General features: G+C 45.3%; 2 protein-coding genes across 3 annotated transcripts in view; one reads left to right on the forward strand and one right to left on the reverse strand.

Moving 5' to 3' along the window:
- The window catches only part of LONP2 (lon peptidase 2, peroxisomal), an 81,530-nt gene extending 80,564 nt beyond the window's left edge, over positions 1-966 (reverse strand). The window contains exon 1 of the mRNA XM_040253588.1: positions 615-966. Coding sequence (XP_040109522.1) covers positions 615-847 — 233 coding nt within the window. The 5' untranslated portion in view covers positions 848-966. The remainder of the gene's footprint in view (positions 1-614) is intronic.
- Positions 1-24,834, forward strand: part of LOC120872904 (ATP-binding cassette sub-family C member 11-like) — a 92,428-nt gene that overhangs the window by 1,930 nt on the left and 65,664 nt on the right. For both annotated transcript variants that reach the window (XM_040253586.1, XM_040253587.1), the window contains exons 2-5: positions 9,184-9,326; positions 12,160-12,278; positions 17,965-18,123; positions 22,893-23,040. In XM_040253586.1, coding sequence (XP_040109520.1) covers positions 9,228-9,326; positions 12,160-12,278; positions 17,965-18,123; positions 22,893-23,040 — 525 coding nt within the window. In that variant the 5' untranslated portion in view covers positions 9,184-9,227. The remainder of the gene's footprint in view (positions 1-9,183; positions 9,327-12,159; positions 12,279-17,964; positions 18,124-22,892; positions 23,041-24,834) is intronic.

Genomic DNA, 24,834 nt, shown 5'->3' on the forward strand with positions numbered 1-24,834 from the left:
TTGGGGTGTAGGTGGTATAGCTTGGGGTGTAGGTGGTGAGCTTGGGGCCTAAGAGATGTTGAGATATGAGAATAGAAGGGGAGACAAGGGAAAACGCGAACAGGGAAGGCCCTTCAGGAAGGAAAACAGAAGAACCGAGGGGACGAGAGGAGGAGGGGGTTGGAGGGTGGAGGGACGACAGGGAGTGTGGAAGAACGGATGGCTTCCTCAATAAAGAAACGGTGCAATATAGGCTGGGACGGGGGGAGAGAAAACGTGACGGAGCAAGTATCTCAGTCAAGAGGACAAAAGAACTGGGAAGGAAGGAACAGAAAGAAGGGGGTAGGGACAGGGAAGAGAGGAAAGAAAAGAGCCGGGCGGGGAAGGTTAGGTGCACCAGCTTAGGAGCCTGAAGATCCGGGGGGCGGGAGGGAAATTCACAACAGATGGTGAGCAGCTAACTGTGCAGTTTTCACGACTCCGTGGGTCAAATCATTTAACGGTCACGAGGCACTCTTATCACCGCCTGTCTGGCACGGGAGTCGTCTGAAGAGGAGGGGGGCCCCTGCGCCCCGAGGCCGGGCCGGTCCCGGAAGGAGGCCGCGCCGCCGCCGCCGCCGGGCTGTCCGGCCTACCTGTGCAGCGGCGGCAGGTCCTGCGCGTCGCTGGCCGGGTCAGGCGTGTTGGGGATGACGCCCAAGATGGTGCTCTGCAGCGACGTGCCCTTGAGCAGGCGGCTCCGCACCAGCTGCAGGTTGCGGGCCGAGTCCACGCTGGTGCGCATGGTGGAGCCGGGCAGCAACACGCCCTCGTGCGTGAGCAGCAGCGGGAGGCGGCTGGGGATCTGGATGGGGCTCACGGACGACATGGCGACACCCCTCCGCGCCGGGACAGTCCCGGGAGCCCGATGCCCGGCTTCGCGCGGCCTCCTCGGCGGCGACCCAGGCTCTGACTCGCGCGCCGCCGCTTCCGGTCCCGAGATCCCGCTCACCCGCCCCCAGCCTCCTCCGCCGCCGCCTGGAGCCGTACACCTGCGAAGAGAAGCGCACTCCGCCCGCGGATGACCCCCGCCTCCCCGCCCTCTCTTTTCTCTGGAGTTTCATTCATAGTTGAGCTGTGTGCCCAACGATGGTCCCGTGTGAATTATGTCCACTTGAAATGTTTGTACTTTTCTATTCGAATTGATTTTAGATGTACAAAAATATACATTTTTGTATATGTAAATATACATTTTTGTACATGGAAACCAGGGAGTTTCCATGTACCTTTCACCCAGCTTCCCGTGTAATCATCTTACACAATCATGATTCGACTCTAAAAACCAGGAAACTAATATTACTGTTATCTAATTTATAGATTTCCAGAAATTTTGCCAGTTTTCTCACAAGTGTCCTTTTTTCTGCTCCAGGATCCCACTTTTATTTTTTTTTTTTTTAAGATACAATGTCACCTCAATCTTTTTTTATTTTTTCCTTCAAAGCTTTGGCCTCTTATTTTGTAGAATATCCCTCTCTTTGGGTTTATCTGATGTTTTCTCAAGATCACATTATACATTTTTGTCAGGAAAACCACAGAAGCGATGTGCCTTAGTGATACATTAACGGTGAAATGTCTTACCAATGATGTTTTCAACAGTGATTAACTTCCCCACTTTAAGGTACTATTTATCTCATTATAAGTAAGAGTCTGTAGGGAGTTAAGTCTATATTTATCAACTGGAATCTGTAAGAAAAAACTGCCCCATCTCCCTCATTTATTTACTTATTCTATTATTTTTTATGTTAATATGGACTCGAATATTCAATGTTTTATGGGTTATCATGCAATGATATCATGTATTTCGTTGCTCGAATTTTTTCACATTTGGCCTTTGGGAGCTCCTTCACCCCTGTGAGGAAAGTAGCACTATCTCCTTTTTATACATGAGTAACTGAGATTCAAAAAGGGTAAACAGGTTAGTTGTTCATGATTACAAGGCTATTAAATAGCAATAGGGAAATTGAATTTGACTAGGTTTTGGCTGTAGGTTGCAGAAGGAAATTTCTCCCCAAATAAGTTTAGCAAGGTTCTCAGAATCCAGGAGGGAATTGAAAATCAAGCCAACATGCATTTGTTGAGGGCCTGCTAAGTATAAGTTCCTCAAGCACCACTTGGCTAGAGGGACAGACCCACAGGTGGCTGAGTCTGATACAGAAATTGTTTGTTTCTGTATGTGAAGCAGGTCAGAGAAAGGAGAAGACAGGTGTCCTAGCTGCTGTGCTGGAGACAGAAATTTGGGAACTCAGAGTCTCCTGCCTAAAGCTCTTTCTCTGTTGTGATCCCACCACTTATTCATTCACTAAACAACCATTTTTTGAATGCCTACTATGTAACGGATGTTACTTTAGGTGCTGGGGATACATCAGTGAACACAACAGACAAGGTTCCTGCTTTCAAATAGGAAGAGGAGTACGTCAAGGCTGTATATTGTCACCCTGCTTATTTAACTTACATGCAGAGTACATCATGAGAAATGCTGGGCTGGAAGAAGCGCAAGCTGGAATCAAGATTGCCGGGACAAATATCAATAACCTCAGAAATGCAGGTGACACCACCCTTATGGCAGAAAGTGAAGAGGAATTAAAAAGCCTCTTGATGAAAGTGAAAGAGGAGAGTGAAAAAGTTGACTTAAAGCTCAACATTCAGAAAACAAAGATCATGGCATCTGGTCCCATCACTTCATGGGAAATAGAAGGGGAAGCAGTGGAAACAGTATCAGACTTTATTTTCTGGGGCTCCAAAATCACTGCAGATGGTGACTGCAGCCATGAAATTAAAAGATGCTTCCTCCTTGGAAGAAAAGTTATGACCAACCTAGATAGGATGTTCAAAAGCAGAGACATTACTTTGCCGACTAAGGTCCGTCTAGTCAAGGCTATGGTTTTTCCAGTGGTCATGTATGGATGTGAGAGTTGGACTGTGAAGAAAGCTGAGCGCCGAAGAACTGATGCTTTTGAACTGTGATGTTGGAGAAGACTCTTGAGAGTCTCTTGGACTGCAAGAAGATCCAACCAGTCCATTCTGAAGGAGATCAGCCCTGGGATTTCTTTGGAAGGAATGAAGCTAAAGCTGAAACTCCAGTACTTTGGCCACCTCATGCAAAGAGTTGACTCACTGGGAAAGACTCTGATGCTGGGAGGGATTGGGAGCAGGAGGAGAAGGGGACGACCGAGGATGAGATGGCTGGATGGCATCACGGACTCGATGGACGTGAGTCTGAGTGAACTCCGGGAGTTGGTGATGGACAGGGAGGCCTGGCGTGCTGCGATTTATGGGGTCGCAAAGAGTCGGACACAGCTGAGCGACTGAACTGAACTGAACATTCTGGGAGGAGAAACAGAAAAAAAGCAAGGAAAATCCTTTTGGATGGTGACATGCCCTTCAGATGGCCAGAGCAGGCCTCACTGAAGAGTTGAGCTTTGTTTGCATGGAGCCCTGTACTGCAGCCACACAGAGGTTGTGGGGTGGCTGCCAGGGGAGTGCTATTCCAGGCAGGCGTGGTGATGGCAAAGGCTTTCTGACCGGGATGGGTTTAGAGTGTTTGTGGAGCCTGCTCCTGTGATTTGCTGAGGTGGGGCCTGGTGAGGGAAGCAGGAGAGAAGTGGGTGGGGTGGAGTGGGGTGTAGAGAGCTCAGTAAGGAGTAAGGAGTGGGGGTCAGGAATCTGCTGAGGAATTTGGGTCTTACTCTGAGCTCAGGGCAAGCCATTGGCAGTTTCAAGTTGTGGAATACTTTTTCAGACTTAACGTTTTCAAAAGGTCACGTTAACTGCTGTGTGGAGAATGGAACACAAGTGTTTAAGGTCAGATGCGCAGAGCCAGTTAGGAACTGGTTGAAGTTGCCCAGGCAAGAGGTGATGCAGACTCAGACCAGAAGCAGTATATTCAAACCGTATTTGAGTATAGCTTCAACACAGCACACTGATGGGACTTCCCTGGTGGTCCAGTGGCTAAGAATCCACCTGCCAGTGCAGGGGACATGGGTTCCACCTCTGGTCTGGGAAGATTCCATGAAACGGGCAGCAAAGCCCATTCACCGCAACTACTGAGCCAGAACTCTAGGGCCTGAGCTCTGCAAAAAGAGAAGCCACCTCAGAAAGTAGGCTGCACTCAGCAGCAAAGCCCCAGAGCAACCATAACTAACTCACTAAATGAAAACAAAAGCAGAGCATGCTGATGGATTGGGCATGACGAGGGAAGGAGAAGCAGTCAGGGCCTGAGCCTCCAGGGCCTCCAGAGCAGTTGTGCTGGTAAGTAGGAGATCTTGGCTCCAGCCAGCAGGCTCTGGATTGCTCTCCGATGGCACTGGGTACCTGACATTGTGATAGACTCTGGCGGTGAAGCCAAGATAAAAACATGCAGGGCCTAGCTCCCAAAGAGCTTAGCTTTTCACCAAGTCTTCTCCAAGGGCAAGGGGGAACGTCCCCATTTTTTCAGAACTTCAAAAACCATCTTATAACCCTTGCAGTATATTTTCTGAACACACGTTTAATGCTTTTAATGTACACTCTCCCCAACAACAATATGAATGTCTAGTCACATAATAATAGCTGGATTTATTTTAAAATACAAATGCATTCCATGCCATGGAAGGTGTGGTATGGCACCGGGTCCATGTTTAAGTTGCTTACTTGATGAACACCTTCTCTCCATCCTATCAGTCTGTCTCTGTGGTGGGGTGCCAGTCCCCTTAGGAAAGCAGCAAGAATCTAAGTGTGAGGTCTCAAGTGACTGAGTGGCTCTCCTGGTTCCTTCTTTAACAACACTGCGTCTACTTCCTTCATTTATCCACCAAATACTCATTCCACCCTGGTGTAAAAGGGCTGAGGTAGGCAGTAAATAAATAAGCCCCCAAAGAAATGGCAATTTCAGAAAGTGATAAGTAAAGGAAATCTAATAGGAAAATGTGTAGAAAGTGCTACAAGATGAGGGAGGGAGATCTGGGAAGGTTACCCTGTGAAGGTGGGGTATAAGCTGCAACCTACGTGATGAGGAAGGCCAGGCTCTGCTGGGAGCTGGGAGGAGCATGCTCTTGACAGAGAGTAGACCAAGGCCAAGATGGGAAGGAGCTTCCCAGTTTCTGGAACAGAGACGATCAGGCGCTGGGCTGGAGGGATTCAGCAGTCGAGCAGGTGGCCAGGGCCAGCAAGCAGCTCCAGGAGCTCTGAGAACTCGCCCCCAGAAAGCTTTACCTAACTCCCCAGGGAAGGGAAGGGAGATGAACAGGAGAAATAAGGTCTAGTCCTCTCAGCTTCTTCAGGCCTGGCTTGCCGGTGCCTCTGTCCCTCACCCTGAGCATCTCCCCTACCCTCTGCTGCCCTTCTGGCCTTGGACACTAGACCATGCTGGGAAAGTGTCCAGAACAATGAGGAAAGAAACCAGCTCTTCCAGAAAGATCACCTCCCTCCAACGGCCCTCTCCTGTCCACAGGCTGTTTCACCATGTGCCAATGGCCGTGATCTAATCCTAATGTTGCCTCTCCCCGGGAATGGGGGAGCACAGAGCTGGAAGTATCTGCCTCCTTCCTGGTTTATTCCCAGTCCTGACCTGGACCCCAGCCTGACCACAGTGATGGGCTTGTCACTAACTAGACTGAATAAACTTCAGCTCTGTTGGGAAGCCAGGGAACTTTTCTATTTTCTGCGATACCAAAGGAAACCCTGGAGGGAATTCTTCTGGCCAGTCAAGGAATCAGGGGTGGGCCTCATAGACATGGAAGGTGGCCCAAGCCACTGTGTGACTCAGTTCCAGTTATTCTGAGATGAGCAGTTTGTGTCCTATAAGCATATCCATCATATGTGTATAATGCATTCCCTTCATTTGCATTTGGAGAAGGCAATGGCACCCCACTCCAGTACTCTTGCCTGGAAAATCCCATGGACGGAAGAGCCTGGTGGGCTGCAGTCCATGGGGTCACAAAGAGTCGGACACGACTGAGCGACTTCCCTTTCACTTTTCACTTTCATGCATTGGAGAAGGAAATGGCAGCCCACTCCAGTGTTATTGCCTGGAGAATCCCAGGGACGGGGGAGCCTGATGGGCTGCTGTCTATGGGGGCGCACAGAGTCGGACACGACTGAAGTGACTTAGCAGCAGCATTTGCATTTGCATTTGCTTTACTTTTCCCTGTTACTAGTTTCCTGGATAACATCTATATTTCTATATGGAGTTACATCTTCGAAACCATCATGTATCTCTTTGCAGGTATATACAAATAAACCAGGTTGGCAAATCATACTATAACTGAAAGGTGAGAAAAAAAAAAATCTAATTTCTGTATTAGTGCTCCAAGAATCTGGTCTTCCTAATAAGTCCCTACTTGCCAATTAACTAGGAGAAAATAAATGTTTAGGCTCACTGTTTTAAGATACTGGTTTATGAGGACTAATTGTCAAATTTTCAGGAATTTTGAGAGCCCAGTTGTTAAATACAAGTAGTATTTAAATTATTAAACTTACAATTAATTATATTATGACAAAGATAATGCTCAAAAATCTATCACTTCCTAATTATTTCAGTATGTTTACTTTTTATACTTTCAAGTTTATTTACATCTACTGTAAATAGGGGCTTCCCAGGTGGTACTAGTGATAAAGAACCCACCTGTCAATGCAGGAGATATAGGAGAGACAGGTTTGATCCCTGAGTTGGGAAGATTCCCTGGAGGAGGGTTCAGCAACTGAGTCCAGTATTCTTGCCTGGAGAATCCCCATGGAGAGAGGAGCCTGGTGGGCTGCAGTCCATAGGGCTGCAAAGAGTCAGACACCTCTACTTAGCATGTACACTTACTATATTTGTACATAGAAATACTGTACAGTGATTTCTTAATGCGCCTCTCTTCCCAACATGTTGGTAGCTTGAAATCATCTTTGATGGGAATACTTATACCACAAAAATCCAAAGGCTACAAATCTAGATTTGTTTTTATTATTTTATTGATTGTCTAGGCTTAAGAAATAAACGCAGGAAATGTTAATAACTCAGATTAACCAGTGTGGTGCCATTACATTGTGAACAGCACAAAAAATGAGAAAATCCTCTTTTAGTATTTGGAAACTTTTCAGCAGTTACATGGGTCATTGGCAAATGAGTAAAGATGCAACCAACATGTGCCTTGGATGCTTCAATTTCCTCGTACTCGTTAACATAAAGCACAAAGTCAAGCTACAGTTGTGTTGGAACTACATTCACTCACCAGCTGCAACCACGGGCTAGCTGTAGATGCACGGCAGCACGCCATTGACAACACTAAGACAGTCCCTTGCCAGGGTGCATGACTTGCAATCTAGAATTTACTTCCTCCCCCTCCCCCAGCCCAGTCCCTCCACCGAGCACCTTTGTGTTTTAGTAAATAAGCTGTAAGCCAGTATACCATGGTTCTACCCCCAGGGCTTCCTTCCACTGAATCATGCCAATTTCACTTTAGGCTGGTCTGACAGACCGAAACTGGATTATTCCCACAGTCTTAAACAAGAACTACCTGACAGCCTCTCTTACCTGACATATCTCTTTTATTTTAAAGTTTTCCATCGCCCCGGAAATGTCCACTTCTATCCTCATGTGCCAAGTACAGTTGCCTCTCAGTTCAGAGCTGGGATTGATTCCAGTGCCCCTTTGGATGTGAAAATCCAAGGATGCTCAAGTCCCTTATGTAAAATAGTGCAGTATTTACATATAATCTAAGCACATCCTCCCATATACTTTAAGTCGTTACTTATAGCTGTAAATACAATGTAATGCTATGTAAACAGTTTCCTTTGCCAGCTGAACCTTTCCTTTGGGGAACACAGATTTTTTTTTTTTTCCCCTGAATATTATCTATAGTCAGTTGGTTGAATCTTGATTGCGGAATCTATGGGAACAGAGGGCTAACTGTATACTTATGGCCTGATGCCATGGGCGGGGAATCTGTCTTGTAGGCTCTATAGGAGAATTCCAGAAACTGAGTCCACCAGATTTGGGTGTGATTTGCTAAAAGGAAGTGAGATGAGAGGGAATGGGGTAAAGGTATTTAGAGAATCTTCTCCCAAGACAATAGGTTAGTCTTCAAGTCTGTTTACTTGAAACACAATCCAGTATTTGAATGCCAAAAGCTATATCTGAGCAGGAGGACTGACTACATAATTTGTGGGACCCAGTGCAAAATGAAAATGTGGGACTCCTTGTTCAGATTATGAAGAATTTGAAGATGGTGGTGGCAGAACATCTGTAAGTCCATCACAAGCTGGGATCCTGTGAGACACCCATCATACCCCAGGATGCCAGCCGTGTCGTACGTTTCCTTTCTCTTTCCATTCCTTCAGAAACATTACTGACTACTATCCCCTCTCCTGCCCCAGGCACTTGGATGTTCTGAGAGTGAATCATATATTCACAAAGGCAAAATGAAAAGCAAATTAATATATTTTTTAGTTATTTAAATTTCCTAAATCAAGGACTTCCCTGGTGGTCTAGGGGCTTTGACTTCGAGCTTCCAATACAGGGGGCCCGAGTTTCATGCTTGGTCGGAAAATTAGATCCCAAATCCTCAAATAAGATTTTGCATGCCTCAACTAAAGAAGCCACATACTACAGCTAAGTCCTGATGTGGCCAAATAGATAAATATTTTCATAAATAAATAAATGTCCTAAATCATACCCAGCTCCACTCCCCTGATTCTGAGAATAGCAAAATCACATTTCTTTCATTTATTTATTCATTCATTCACCATTGATTTACTGAATATCTGCCCTCCTCCTAGGGGATCCCTAGGCCTGAGGGATTTAATAGTGAGCAAAGCAGACCTGTCTTTGTCCTTGTGAGGGTCTCTGTTTAGTCCAAGAAATGAACTCTAAAAAATCAGTGATTCACCTAAATAGACAATTACAGACTGGAATAAAAGAAGAGGCATGGTTAAAGAAGCATGGTTTTAAGAGCAAGCCTTAATATATTAAAGAAGATTGACCTGGCCCAAGGATGTAGGTTGGGAATGGGTGGTTTGGGGTTTTCCTGGGTGATCTTAGGCTGAGCCCCAAGTAGAAGTTTAAAGACAGGGAGCCAAGCCCATTCCTAACAGAGGGAAGAGCAGGTGCTGTGACGACGGCCCCCAGCACACTCCTTGTTGAGCGATATCCCCCTCTCCTGCTTGGGGTTCTATGTAAGCTGTTCTTACCTGTTGCCTTTTCAGATTCTCTGATTCTGGGAAACAAAGAATTGGCAGTACACCTGAAAATGACCAGAAGGAGGATGTACTGGGTCCCCAGGTCTTCTGGTGGCCTTGTGAATCTCGGCTTGGATGTAGATGAGGACATGGTTTCGGGACTTAGCTATGTAAGTAGATCTCTTTTGCACCAGAACACCAGGAAACAGTTCACAGGGTACTTCCAGTGGTCATAAACTGGATCAAATTTTTTTGTCCCCTATTTATTCAATTTTGATTTTTTTTAATGAAGCTCTGGCTTCTACAATTAGATGAATCATAATTGTTGGTTAGGATGCACGTTCATTGGTCATACAGCTCTCTCCAACTACCCTCCACTCCCCACCCCATCTCTGTCTCTCTCACCTCTTTATGCATTTGCTTATAATAATATGATAAGCACCAATAAATCTACCACCAACTCACCAGCTCGGACCTTGACCCCATTACATTCCCAAACTCTCCCTGGTTCCTTCAGGAACCACTATTCTGAACCTTTACCCATAGATCCCTTACTGTGTTTTTAAGAGAGTATTATTTATTTTATATGAAGTCCTAGAAATAATATACCTTTTTCACTTCAGTGGTTTCCTCCTTTGTCAAAGGGTAACATGTAATGTCTTGTGATTTATTTTTTACTTCTTGATTTCTTTTTAACAGTTTTATCCTTAGAGAGTGACTTGGTTTTGCATTCTGTGGGTGACTAGACATAACACCCTTTCTTCTTGTCTGCAGTGTTTATGTTCAGAGAAAAGCCCAGAGAAGTTGAGGGAACTGCCCAGAGTAGGAGCAGAGTCAGAGCTGGGAGCTGGTTATTCTGACAAGTGACTCATTCCCTACCTGGCAGGCTTTCCTTTATTTATTTTTATTGAGACATAAGTGGCATAAAACATCATATGACTTTCAGATGTATGATTGATAGAATGATTCATTATTTGTCTAAATCATGAGAAGATCACCACAATATCCATCACCACCCATAGTTCAACTATTTTTTTCTCATGAGAAGTTTTAAGACCTACTCCCTTAACAACTTTCAGATATGCAGTGCGATACTATCAGTTATAGTTACCATGTTGTACATTATATCCCCATGACTTATTCATTTTATAATTGCATGTCTGTACTTTTTGACCACCTTCACCCATTTTGCCTATCCTCACCTCTGGCAATTACCAGTCAGGTTTTTGTCTGGTTGTTAGCTGGGTATTTTTTATGCTATTCAGTTCAGTTCAGTTCAGTTGCTCAGTCGTGTCCGACTCTATGTGACCCCAGGGACAGCAGCACACCAGGTCTCCCTGTTCATCACCAACTCCCAGAGGTTAGTCAAACTCATGTTCATCAAGTTGGTGATGCCATCCAACCATCTTATCCTCTGTCATCCCCTTCTCTTCCTGCCTTCAACCTTTCCCAGCATCAGGGTCTTTTCCAACGAGTCAGTTCTTCACATCAGGTGTACAGAGTATTGGAGCTTCAGCTTCAGCATCAGTCCTTCCAATGAATAGTCAGGGTTGATTTCCTTTAGCATTGACTGGTTTGATCTTGCAGTCCAAGGGACTCTCAAGAGTCTTCTCCAACACCACAGTTAAAAGCATCAATTCTTTGGAATACAGCTCTCTTTATAGTCCAACTCTCACATCCATCCATACCTGACTACTGGAAAACCCATAGCTTTCACTAGACGGACCTTTGCTGGCTCCATGATGTTGGAAAAGACTCTTAAGAATCCCTTGGACTGCAAGGAGATCAAATCAGTCAATCCTAAAGGAAATCAGTTCTGAATATTCATTGGAAGGACTGATGCTGAAGCTGAAATTCCAATACTCTGGCCACCTGATGTGAAGAACTGACTTCATTGGAAAAGACCCTGGTGCTGGGAAAGATTGAAGGCAGGAGGAGAAAGGGGTGACAGAGGATGAGGTGGTTGGATGGCATCACCGACTCAATGGACGTGAGTTTGAGTAAACTCCAGGAGTTGGTGATGGACAGGGAGGCCTGGCGTGCTGCAGTCCGTGGAGTCACAAAGAGTCGGACACGACTGAGGAACTGAACTGAATTGAACTGAACCTTTGTTGGCAAAGTGATGTCTCTGCTTTTTAATATGCTGTCTAGGTTGGTCATAGTTTTCCTTCCAAGGAGCAAGCATCTTTTAATTCCATAGCTGCAGTCACCATGTGCAGTGATTTTGGAGCCCAAGAAAATAAAGCCTCTCACTGTTTCCATTGTTTCCCCATCTATTTGCCATAAAGTGATGGGACCAGATGCCATGATCTTTGTTTTTTGAATGTTGAGTTTTAAGCCAACTTTTTTCACTTTCATCAAGAGGCTCTTTAGTTCTTCTCTTTCTGCCATAAGGGTGGTGTCATCTGCATATCTTAGGTTATTGATATATCTCCCAGCAATCTTGATTCCAGCTAGTGCTTCATCTAGCCCAGCATTTCACTTGATATACTCTGCGTATAAGTTAAATAAGCAGGGTGACAATATACAGTCTTGACATACTCCTTTCCCAATTTGGAACCAGTCTATTGTTCCATGTCCAGTTCTAACTGTTGTTTCTTGACCTGCATACAGGTTTCTCAGGAGGCATCTTCCCATCTTAAGAACTCCCATCTCTTTAAGAATTTTCCACAGTTTGTTATGATCCATACAGTACAGTCAGAGGCGTTGCTATAGTCAATAAAGCAGAAGTAGATGTTTTTCTGGAACTCTCTTGCTTTGTTCTATTGGGGTGGCCAAAAAATTCCTTGGGGTTTTTTCCATAACATCTTCTGGATGTTATATCTCAGATCTATGTAAGTGAGATCATAGAGTATTTGTCTTTTTCTGTCTGACTGTGATATCCTTTCTCTAGGAGGCTGAATGTGGAAAGATCCATCCTCCTTGGGCAGGTGGCCCCTCATTCCCTCAGGACAGTATTTGTGAGGTCGGAAACTGATGCTGTTTTGTTTTTTATTTCCCAAGAAAACAATAGCTGTTGAAGACGGCCACTGGAGACAGCAGGTGAGCGAACTCGAGGCGCCCGGGAGAGGGAAGTATGATGCTGCCCGGAAAACCATGATTCCCTTCCGAGCGAAGCCAAAGTGAGTCCTGAGCGGGAGCCGAGGGTCGGTACCCTCCAGGGCAGTGATATTCAGGCCCTGACACCTGGACCCCTCCTAAAAGCTGCACGGCCCTGTCCCAACACTGTCCTGTCACCCTCCACAGCCAAACACCTCCCAAGAAACCTGGGACCCATCAGGGCAGCGCAGCCAGCCTCTTCATTCATTCAGTCAGCCAGTCAGCAGGACTCACTGACACTGCTAGACTGTGGGGGGAAACAGTGAGCCAGCCAGACAGAATCCCTGCCCATCACCAACCTCACATGGGGGGAAATGAGTACGCTTGTAAGCATGCCAACCGAGTTCCATCTAGTCAAAGCTATGGTTTTTCCAGTAGTCATGCATGGATGTGAGAGTTGGACTATAAAGAAAGCCGAGCACCAGATAATTGATGCTTTTGAACTGAGCTGTTGGAGAAGACTTTTGAGAGTCTTTTGGACAGCAAGGAGATCCAACCAGTCCATCCTAAAGGAAATCAGTCCTGAATATTCATTGGAAGGATTGATACTGATGCTGAAATTCCAATTCTTTGGCTACGTGATGCGAAGAGCTGACTCATTGAAAAAGACCCCGATGCTGGGAAAGGTTTAAAGTGGGAGGAGAAGGGGATGACAGAGGATGAGATGGTTGGATGGCATCACTGACTCGATGGACATGAGTCTGAGTAAGCTCTGGGAGTTGGTGATGGACAGGGAGGCCTGGCGTGCTGCAGTCCATGGGGTTGCAAAGCCTCAGACAGGACTGAATGACTGAACTGAAACATATGATTATTGCTGTTTGGGGAAGGTACTGTAAAGAAATGTGGGAGTGTGAGGGACAACAGATCAGCGACAATGTGATAGGTTCTGAGTGACACTGAAACTGAGACCTGGAGGGTGAACGGGAGGCTGATGTGGGCAGCATGTGCAAGGGCCTGGCCTTGCAGCGGAAGAACACAGTGATGTGTGTGTCCAGGATCTGAGAAGGAGGCCGATGCCTCTGCAGAGTCCTAGCCATAGTGGACATGGCAAGGCGACACCCCCAGCATGTCTCCCCAGACCACAGTAAGTCCATCGGTCTTCATTCAGAGAAAAGTGGGCAGCCATGGAAAGGGCCAAATGCCCTATGATGTTACCTTAAACTTAAGAGTTTAAGAAATTCATGGAGCCTCCTCTACTAAACCATAGTTTCAAGTAACCATCCCCAAATGACTTTCTGGTTTATACACCTGGGGCTTCAGGGGCCTCCACAGATTCACGCACATACTCATTTATGCAGCATTTGTTGACAGGCGCTTCACACTTCCTGTCCGATCCCTCAGTGTTTCGTCACTGGAAAAAATTTTGTATTTAGGAATCCCTCTTTGCGCCAGTGTTTTTCTAACAAACAAACAGCAGTGGTTTTCGTATTTTTTAAATTTGAGCTTCTGTCAACACCAGTTACGTTGTTACCCACCAAATCAATCGAGAACCTTGGTACTTGAGTTCACCTGGACAGCCTCATCTTAGAGAAAAAATGTTTCTGCTGGGCCCTTGGAATATCAGCCCTGACGCATCGGTTCTGGCCCAATCCTTGCCATCACAGATGGCCCCACACGTCTCCTACAATGTCGCACCTTCCCTCAGTTCTTCTCTCCCAGCATCTCCCACCGAGGCCCGGCCAGGATTGCCCAGAACATACAACCATGATCGCTGGTGGGCTGGAAGGATGTAAAGGGCCAGAATGTGGAGAAAAGAGGCCATAACCCCAAACAAGAGAATATCTTGCAAGTCTGGCATTCTCGTCTTCACATCTATCTCCCCAAATCTTTTTTAATGTTGAATTTTCCTCATATCGAACCATATAACATTAGAGAAAATGTTGGGAAAAAAGTGAAATTACACACAATCTCAACACCTTAATGAAATCATTATTGGTCTTTTGTGAACGATTCACAAAGATATGACCTTATCATTCTTAGTTATTTACTTTTTTTGTTTTTACAGTTTTTATGGAAGTTACTACATTTCGGACTCTTCTGTTGACCATGATGGCTACTCCATTTCTTCTGAGGGATTCCTGCCCACAGTAGTAGATATAATGGTCATCTGAGTTAAATTCACCCATTCCAGTCCATTTTAGTTCACCGATTCCTAGAATGTTGACTTTCACTCTTGCCATCTCCTGTTTGACCACTTCCAATTTGCCTTGATTCATGGACCTGACATTCCAGGTTCCTATGCAATATTGCTCTTTACAGCATCAGACCTTGCTTCTATCACCAGTCACATCCACAGCTGGGTATTGTTTTTGCTTTGGCTCCAACCCTTCATTTTTTCTGGAGTTATTTCTCCACTGACCTCCAGTAGCATATTGGGCACCTACTGACCTGGGGAGTACCTCTTTCAGTATCCTATCATTTTGCCTTTTCATACTGTTCACGGGGTTCTCAAGGCAAGAATACTGAAGTGGTTTGCCATTCCCTTCTCCAGTGGACCACAATCTGTCAGACCTCTCCACCATGACCCACCCATCTTGGGTTGCCCTGCGGGCATGGCTTAGTTTCATTGAGATAGACAAGGCTGTCCTAGTGCGATTAGATTGACTAGATTTCTGTGAGTATGGTTTCAGTGTGTCTGCCCTCTGATGTCCTCTTGCAACATCTACCATCTTACTTGAGTTTCTCTTACTTTGGGCGTGGGGTATCTCTTCACGGCTGCTCCAGCAAAGCACAACAGCTGCTGCTCCTTACCTTGGATGGGGGTATCTTCAACGTGGGATGGCTCCTCTAGGCCCTCCTGTGCCTGCACAGCCACCACTCCTTGGACGTGGGGTTGCCCCTCCCGGCCGCCACCCCTAGCCTTGGGCGTGGGGTTGCTCCTTCCTGCTGCCGCCCTTGGCCTCGGGCGCCGCCCCTGGCCTCGGACCCCGGGTATCTCCTCCCGGCCATCGCCCCCGACCTTGGACGCGGGGTAGCTCCTCTTGGCCGTTCCTGCGCCGTTGCAGCCTGGCACTCTAGGCCGCTGCCCCTGACCTCTGACGTGGGGTAGCTCTCCGCCTCGCTTAGTGCGCAGGCCCGCTGCTGCCGCCTGCGCTTACAGGAGACAGGGATCAAGACCATCCCCATGGAAAAGAAATGCAAAAAAGCAAAATGGCTGTCTGGGGAGGCCTTACAAATAGCTGTGAAAAGAAGAGAAGCGAAAAGCCAAGGAGAAAAGGAAAGATATAAGCATCTGACTGCGGAGTTCCAAAGAATAGCAAGAAGAGATAAGAAAGCCTTCTTCAGTGATCAATGCAAAGAAATAGAGGAAAAGAACAGAATGGGAAAGACTAGAGATCTCTTCAAGAAAATCAGAGATACCAAGGGAACATTTCATGCAAAGATGGGCTCGATAAAGGACAGAAATGGCATGGACCTAACAGAAACAGAAGATATTAAGAAGAGATGGCAAGAATAAACAGAAGAACTGTACAAAAAGGATTTTCACGACCCGGATAATCATGATGATGTGATCACTAATCTAGAGCCAGACATCCTGGAATGTGAAGTCAAGTGGGCCTTAGAAAGCATCACTACGAACAAAGCTAGTGGAGGTGATGGAATTCCAGTAGAGCTATTTCAAATCCTGGAAGATAATGCTGTGAAAGTGCTGCACTCAATATGCCAGCAAATTTGGAAAACTCAGCAGTGGCCACAGGACTGGAAAAGGTCAGTGTTCATTCCAATCCCAAAGAAAGGCAATGCCAAAGAATGCTCAAACTACTGCACAATTGCACTCATCTCACACACTAGTAAAGTAATGCTCAAAATTCTCCAAGCCAGGCTTCAGCAGTACGTGAACCGTGAACTCCCTGATGTTCAAGCTGGTTTTAGAAAAGGCAGAGGAACCAGAAATCAAATTGCCAACATCCACTGGATCATGGAAAAAGCAAGAGAGTTCCAGAAAAACATCTATTTCTGCTTTATTGACTATGCCAAAGCCTTCAACTGTGTGGATCACAATAAGCTGTGGAAAATTCTGAGAGAGATGGGAATACCAGACCACCTGACCTGCCTCTTGAGAAATCTGTATGCAGGTCAGGAAGCAACAGTTAGAACTGGACAGGGAACAACAGACTGGTTCCAAATAGGAAAAGGAGTACATCAAGGCTGTCTATTGTCACCCTGCTTATTTAACTTCTATGCAGAGTACATCATGAGAAATGCTGGGCTGGAAGAAACACAAGCTGGAATCAAGATTGCCGGGAGAAATATCAATAACCTCAGCTATGCAGATGACACCACCCTTATGGCAGAAAGTGAAGAGGAATTAAAAAGCCTCTTGATGAAAGTGAAAGAGGAGAGTGAAAAAGTTGGCTTAAAGCTCAACATTCAGAAAACGAAGATCATGGCATCCAGTCCCATCACTCCATGGGAAATAGATGGGGAAACGGTGGAAACAGTGTCAGACTTTATTTTGGCGGGGAGGGGGGGGCTCCAAAATCACTGCAGATGGTGACTGCAGCCATGAAATTGATGCTTACTCCTTGGAAGAAAAGTTATGAGCAATCTAGACAGCCTAATCAAAAGCAGAGACATTACTTTGCCGACTAAGGTCCATCTAGTCAAGGCTGTGGTTTTTCCAGTAGTCATGTATGGATGTGAGAGTTGGACTGTGAAGAAGGCTGAGTGCCAAAGAATTGATGCGTTTGAACTGTGGTGTTGGAGAAGACTCTTGAGAGTGCAAGGAGATCCAACCAGTCCATTCTGAAGGAGATCAGCCCTGGGATTTCTTTGGAAGGAATGAAGCTAAAGCTGAAACTCCAGTACTTTGGCCACCTCATGCAAAGAGTTGACTCATTGGAGAAGACTCTGATGCTGGGAGGGATTGGGGGCAGAAGGAGAAGGGGACAACCGAGGATGAGATGGCTGGATGGCATCACGGCCTCAATGGACGTGAGTCTGAGTGAACTCTGGGAGTTGGTGATGGACAGGGAGGCCTGGCGTGCTGCGATTTATGGGGTCGCAAAGAGTCGGACACGACTGAGCGACTGAACTGAACTGATGGAAGTTACAGAAGCAGAGCATACAAATTTAAAGTGATGAGAATTTAGTTTTGCTCCGTTGCAATTTCTAACCCCTACTTCAAGGTCAATCTATGAATGAGTTGATATAAATTGTTATATAATTCGATGTTTATTATATATAATATAGATATGTATATATTGTTCTCTGTCCGACTTCCCTTATTTCTTTCTTTTTTATATAAGTAAAAATATGCTAAATTTCTTGATATTCAAGTGACCTTTTTTTCAGTATGCTTAGAGCCTTTTCCATGTTCTACATGTAGATTACCCCTATTTTTAGACCCTTCTGCACTGTTTTCTACAACATGGTGCAGGATATGTCATATTCTTTCTTTCTTTTTAAATCATTCCTCTGTTACTGGGTGTTTTTGTTGCTTCTGGTTTTTAACTATGAGAACTGTGGGGAAAAGCACAGTGTGGTCCTCTGGATGTAGGAAAAAAATAATTTTTTCATGACTATTATTTGTGATGTTAATAATAGTCATGAAAAAAATATTTTTTTTCCATGTAGACGGTGTAGAATCCACACTGTGGTTTTCCCCCAGTCCTCATTCATCTCTTCCAAGTTCTGCCTGTGACTGAGTTGTCCACCCCTGGAGCCCACGCCCCAGTGTCATCGTGTTGCCTGTGACTCTTCCGCTAGGTTTCCTGAGCCCCAACCTCTGGATGATGCTGGCCTGTTCTCCTACCTCATGCTGTCATGGCTCAGCCCGCTCATGGTTCGAGGTTTACGGAGATGCTTAGATGAGAACAACATCCCCCCGCTGTCAGTACACGATGCTACAGACAAAAATGCCAAAAGGTAAAGTCATGCTGGGCAAGCCAGTGGGGTTAAAGACCGTGTCTCGGCAGTCGGTGACCAGAGATGCTTCAATGTATGTTTTAGGGGGAGGGGGGTAGTGGTTCATCTTCAGACAAGTGAAATAGATCAGTTCTCCCTTTGTGGCAGGAATCCTCCTTCTATCGGAGGTTCTTAATCTGGAGTTAAGTAATAATTTATGTATTTCATATGTAAATATGTAAATATTGTTGCTTTTTCTGGAGAACTTTTTCTGGAACGAGAATTCTCATCTTTTATCGGGTCTGTCTGAGGTCCCCGGACCCTGAGAAAGAAAGTACTGCTTCTTGTCCCTTTTGCCTTTTTTGGTGTGTGGATAAAGCATTTATCTGTGTCACAGATCATTAAATTTTGGTTAGTAGCCCAGGCTCTTAAGCCACCTTACGCCACCACTAATCATTGTGGGGTTAAATTTCCTGTACCATCTACCTCACAGGTGAAATTAGATCAAAGGCGGGTGGGGGGTGGGAAAGAGTGGCCTGGAATGTCCTGTACTAATGTTCCCTCTAGGTTCTTCATGAGAGACCCCAGGTGTAGATGGTATTTTCCAAATGTATCCCAGACATGATGGCACTCTAAGAGTCTTCCTGAGAATATTCAGTGGTCAGGGAGTTTGTATACCGTCAGATGCTATCACCAGGTCTCAGAGATTTACAAAGAAAATCAGTGTAGTGAAGCCAGTGAGAAAGCAGAAACTGGTTGAATTTTGACCCATTGCTTCTTAGACTCAGAAAAAAAAATAGAGGTTCTAGGGAGCACCTCTTGGATAATGTCAGATATTGGTAGAATCTCACTTCTTACCAGCTATGATGTCAGAGGAGTTACTTACCTATGTTTTTATGTATAAGATAGTGAATTATAAAAAAAATCTCTCATTGCCCTTCATTGGCTCGTTGTAAGAATCAAAAGAGGTAATAGATTTGAAGTAGAGCACCTGGGAAAATGCCAGATGCATCATAGGCCATCAGTTAAATGTTAGCTTGCTTGTTCTTCCCTAACCACTGCGAAGACCAGGTCTCCTAATTTACTTCTGTTCACTTTCCACCCACTGGTGCTGCCTTTTTTATTCCGTAACTCACAATGCCTCACCACCAACATTTCTGCAGTCACTCCATCCTTACCTGATTCTCTGAAATGGTAATTTCCCGTGCATTCACACTTTTGGAGGGATTTCTTTCTATGTGTTCACCATTTAACAGAGCTTCCCAGGTGGCACTAGTGGTAAAGAACTCACCCAACAAAGCAAGAGACTCAGGAGACATGGGTTCCATCCTTGTTTCAGAAAGATCCCCTGGAGGGGGGGCTGGCAGCCCGCTCCAGTGTTCTGGCCTGGAGAATCCCATGGACAGAGGAGCCTGATGGGCTACGGTCCATAGGGTCACAGAGAGTCAGACATGACTGAAGCAACTTGGCACACCATTTAACAGGCAGCGTTCTGGGTTGTGCCTTCCCTAATCCTTCAAAAGAGCTGCTTTGTTTTCTATGAGGATGGGCTGACAAAGTGCCAACCATCATCCTCACCACCACTCTCGGCAGGATTACCATTGTCCCCACCATCTTCTTCATCCTATGATCACCATAATTCCTCATGTGTTAGCTATTCTTAATTATAGAGCATCTCCCCACCCATTGTCTCCTTTGACCATCACAAAAGGATTATGAAATAAACGAGGCAGATGTTGTTTCCCCCATCTTACAAATGAAGAACCAGAATTAAGAGAAGTATGTTCCTTGAATCATATCATGAATGAATGGAAGAGGTAAAATTTGAAACCAAGTCTCTTGAATCTGAATCTAATAATCATGGCCAGAAATAGATAGAGTTGCCCAAAGAGCTGTGCATAGGCTATGGAAGACTTGGATTTGTTTAGTCAAAGTAGAATTTCTGTGGATTGTGTCATGTGTGGAGGGAGGGCTAGAATGAGGAGAGGCAGCCCCATGGTTTGATTTGAGCAATAGCATCTGCAAACAATAGAATCCTCCAACATGGACAGGTGTCATGGGGACATTTTTGCTTTGTTGAGCTAGGGTCCAGGCCCCTCAGGTTATCTGATCCGCATAGGTGGGCCAGGATGGAATGGGGTAGTTTTTTAATAACTCAGAAAGGAAGAAGCCTGGAGTTTTGATTGCAGGAGAAGGAAAGTAGGACAGAAAGGTCTCATGGTATTGGTTCCCTTCTGGTTTATGCTTGGCAGGAGTATCCATGGCCAGAGGAGTAAAGAGTTGAAAGGGCCAGAACTGCTTTGTCAAGAGAGACTTGGTGAGATTCTGGGCAGAGGATAAGAGCCAGATGCTGAGAGAGCTCTTGGAGAACAGGCACAACTAGTGCCGCTGTTGGGCTCTGGGGGCAAAGGGCAGCCCAACAGGGGAGTCCGTTCTGTCCACTGTGGTCTCGCTGTCTAAGGAGCAGCAGCTTTGGCGAGTGCCTGGAGTCCCTTGGCCTGATCGTGTTGCTGTCATCATTGCTGTTGTTCATTTGCTAAGTCATGTCCAACTCTTTGCAACCCCGTGGACTGCAGCATGCCAGGTTTCCCCGTCCTTCACTAACTCCCGGAGTTTGCTTAACATCATGTCCATTGAGTTGGTGATGCCATCCAACCATCTCATCCTCTGTCACCCCTTTCTCCTCCTGCCCTTAGTCTTTCCCAGCATCAGGGTCTTTTCCAATGAGTTGGCTCTTTGTGAGGTGGCCGAAGTATTGGAGCTTCAGCATCAGTCATTCCAATTAGTATTTAAAGCTGACTTCCTTTAGGATTGACTGGTTTGGTCTCCTTGCTGTCCAAGGGACTCTTTAAGAGTCTTCTCTAGCACCACAGTTCAAAAGCATCAATTTTTCAGCGTTCAACCTTCCTGATGGTCCAAATGTCACATCCATACATGACCACTGGAAAAACCATAGTTTGACTAGACAGATCTTTGTAGGCAAGGTGATGTCTCTGCTATCATCATGGGCCATCATAATGACGATTGTCCAGTCACTTGTTCCTTCCTGAGTCTGGAAGACTTGAGTATCGTAATGACTCTTGTCTAGTCACTTGTTCCTGCCTCCAAAACAAAAGAGAAGTGTAGGAAAGTCAACACAATTTTAAATCTTTTCATGAAAACTTCTTGGATGCTTTTTTAAAAAAGCTTATATACAAATAGTATATCAGTTTTCCCCCCAAAGAAATGTTTTAGGTGTTCATATTTTGCTGGTGTAGCACAAATCTCCCAGGCATCATTAGCTTGGAATGTCAAAATTAGGGTACATTTTTGGTTGCATGGTCCAACACTGGGGCACCCTTTTGGGAATTCTGAAATAAATAAGGACACTTTTTGGAGATCACAGTTCTATGTTTCATGAATCTTAATTTGTGTATAAAAAGGAAGGCGACGTTTTTCAGAGCCTTAGGCTGTTTCTTCAACTAACTGTATTTCAGGGTAACAAAACAGTTGATGAGGGAAATTTCTTTTTTAATATTTACTTGTTTATTTTTGTTTGGCTGTGCCAGGTCTTAGTTGCAGCATGCAGAATCTTTAGTTGTGGCATGTGGGATCTAGTTCCCTGACCAGGGATCTAACCCAGGTCCCCTGCATTGGCAACTTGGAGTCTTAGCCACTGGACCACCAGGAAAGTTCTGGGAAAAATTTTTTTTTTTTACAGAAAATTCAAGCTGATAACTATAAATGGAATGATAGAATTAGACAAATCACCATTTGCCAGTCCTGTCAGAGGTGGATATAGGCAATGATCATCAGCAATGGGGAACTTGGCAATGGATGAGTCAGGCTGCTGCTGCTGCTGCTAAGTCGCTTCAGTCGTGTCCGACTCTGTGCGACCCCATAGACGGCAGCCCGCCAGGCTCCTCCGTCCCTGGCTAACACACCTTAACTCAGTCATCCAGTTTAACATATCCAAAAGTGGGATAGCACACTTTGTACGTCTTCTGATGTGATAAAAAGAACATACACTATATCATCTATTAAGTATTTTTGCCAGCTGACTTAAATTCTGAATTTTATTATGCCTCTAGATCTAGCTAACAGCTTAATAGGAAATACATGGCATAGAAACTTATACTAGCCCCACAGGGGTGCAATCAGTCAAATCCAGAATGTGGAAAACTCAACAGGATAAATCATTCAGATTCTTTAGAAAGTAAATGGCAGAAAAATGCAGAGGATTGGAAATTGTTACAGATAAAATGAGATGCAAGAGGCCTGTCAGATTTGTCTTTTAACTGCAATGAGTGGGACCTGTTTGGATCTTGATTTAGGGAAACTAACTGTAAGAACATATTTTTGAAACAATTAGAGAAAGTTGAGTTAAATGCCATTCTTACTATGCTATTAATATATGTCTATTATTAATAGTTATTAATAATGAATAGTCATTCATTCATAACCATTTTTATGGTTACTATGTGGCTTTTTAGGGCTTTATCTGGAAGAGATGCATACTGAAGCATTTATAGATGAAACAATATCTTTGTGATTTGCTTGAAATATTCTTGCAAAAAGAAAAATAATGGGAGGGGAGGAGAGATTAAACAAAAATGTCAAATGTTGGTAATTCTTGGAGCTGGGGCATGTATATCTGCGGCATGCATGCAATATAAATGCCCTGTACTGTTCTCTCTCCTTGTGTTATCTTTGACAATTTCTGTAACCAAGTTCCTAGACCAGCAAGAACTGGGATAGTTGGGTGACACAACCAAAGAGATTTCATTTGCCTCCATTTCCTTCTTTTCAAGGCTTCATCGTCTTTGGGAAGAAGAAGTCTCAAGGCATGGAATCGACAAAGCTTCAGTGCTTCGAGTGATGCTGAGATTCCAAAACACAAGGCTTATTTTTGCTACAATTCTGAGCTGCTGCTTCTCCATCGCAAGTGCTGTGGGGCCCGTAAGTAGCAGACTTCATGAGGTATCCGGTCTTCAGGCTTTGGTGATTAGCATGTTTAGATCCATGCCAAGAACTGGAGATGTCTTGAGACTTCCCTGGTGGGTCAGTGGTTAGGACTCCACACCTCCAACTAGGGGGAGGTGGGTGTGCAGGATCAATCCCTGGTGGGGGAACTACGATCCTATATGCCATGCAGGGTGGCCAAAGAAAATAACGATAATTTTTTAAAACCCCAAAACATAAACAAACAAACAAAAAGATTTGAGGATGTCAGTCTCTCAACTGCTGCTCAGAAAATGAAGGCTTCTGGGGGCAGTTGAGCTAGTAGTAGTTGAAAGTGTGAATTCTGCAGCCAGTGCTTAGCTTCTAACCTTGGTTCTGCTACTTAATTTCTGGGCGACTTTGGGCAATTTGTTTACCCCTTCTGTGCCTTGGTTCCCTCATGCAACCCCATGATGCTCTCAACCATAGTCCTCATGGAAACTCTCATGTTTGAAATGCAGAGCCCGACATTGTCTGCCTCATAGGGTGACATTAAATAAGTTCAGTATAGAAAACATTTAGAACTCAGTCTGTCTCAGGACGTGGGAGCTGCTTTGAGAAATGGCTGAACAGCTCTGGGCATGCAGGAGATTCCACGTACCGTGGTTAGGATGAATGCACTCGCTTTTCCTATTAGTTCCTCAACTGTAGACAGTGAACCTGGCTGACCCAGCTGGGGTCACGTGCTCACTTGGTTGGTCAGCAGTGGAACGCTCTAATTGACGATCCAGCCTAGGCTGTGTGTGTTGGAGCAGGCGATCATCTTCCCAGAAGAAAATAGAGGCGTTGTTACCAGCTCGGGGGAGAGGGGCTGCAGGTCAGGAGGAAGCAACAGCTGATGACACCACAGAGATAAGTGACTTGGGTGACAGCATGTTCTCCATTCGTCCCTCTAGATCCACTCTCCACCCTTGTCCACCACCCTATGCTATGCCCCTAGTGTGTGACCTCTCCGGATCACATCCATGGGGTACCTCTGCCTCTGGCTTCTGGTTGAGTTTGACCAGTGGGAGAGTCCCTCTGGAGGCTGGAGGGAAGGAGAAGGTGAGGGCAAGATATATATCACTCTGACTTCCTCCCTCCCTGTCACTGAGGGTTGGTGACCAGATCCTAAAATGAAGGGCCCTTTTTGTATGACTTTCTCCTTCTAGGCTTCAGTCAACTCATCCTCCCCTCCCCATTTAGTTCCCTGTGGTTGCTAGCTCCAAGGTGCTTCTCCATTCCTGTTAAATTTCCTCAGTTCTGCCCACATCTTTATAGTCAGGTTATTAATCCCTGGATTACTCCATGTGTGTGTAATCTTATTTTCCATTGGGACTGATGCTGAAATGTGGTCTCTGTACTCTGGTGCCAAATCAAATCTCAGAGACAGAGTTTGGGTGAAGGGCTTCCCAGGTGGAACCAGTGGTAAAAAAAAAAAAAAAAAAAAAAATCCCTCTGCCAGTGCAGGAGATGCGAGAGACATGGGTTCAGTCCTTGAGTTGGGAAGAGCCCCCGGAGTTGGCAATTCCATGGACAGAGGGACCTGGTGGGCTACAGCCCATGAAGCCACAAACAGCTGGACACAACTGAGTGACTAAGCACCCCCACACTCACACAGAAAAGAATAGCTTTATTGCTTTGCCAGGCAAATGGGGACACAGTGGGCTAAAGACCTCAAAACTGTGTGTCCCAATTCAGGGGGATTTGGTGAGGAGTTTTATACCAATCCTCATGGCTCAGACAGTAAAGAATTTGCCTGCAATGATGGAG

Source organism: Oryx dammah, unplaced genomic scaffold, assembly GCF_014754425.2.
Source record: "Oryx dammah isolate SB20612 unplaced genomic scaffold, SCBI_Odam_1.1 HiC_scaffold_13, whole genome shotgun sequence".
Taxonomy (NCBI): domain Eukaryota; kingdom Metazoa; phylum Chordata; class Mammalia; order Artiodactyla; family Bovidae; genus Oryx; species Oryx dammah.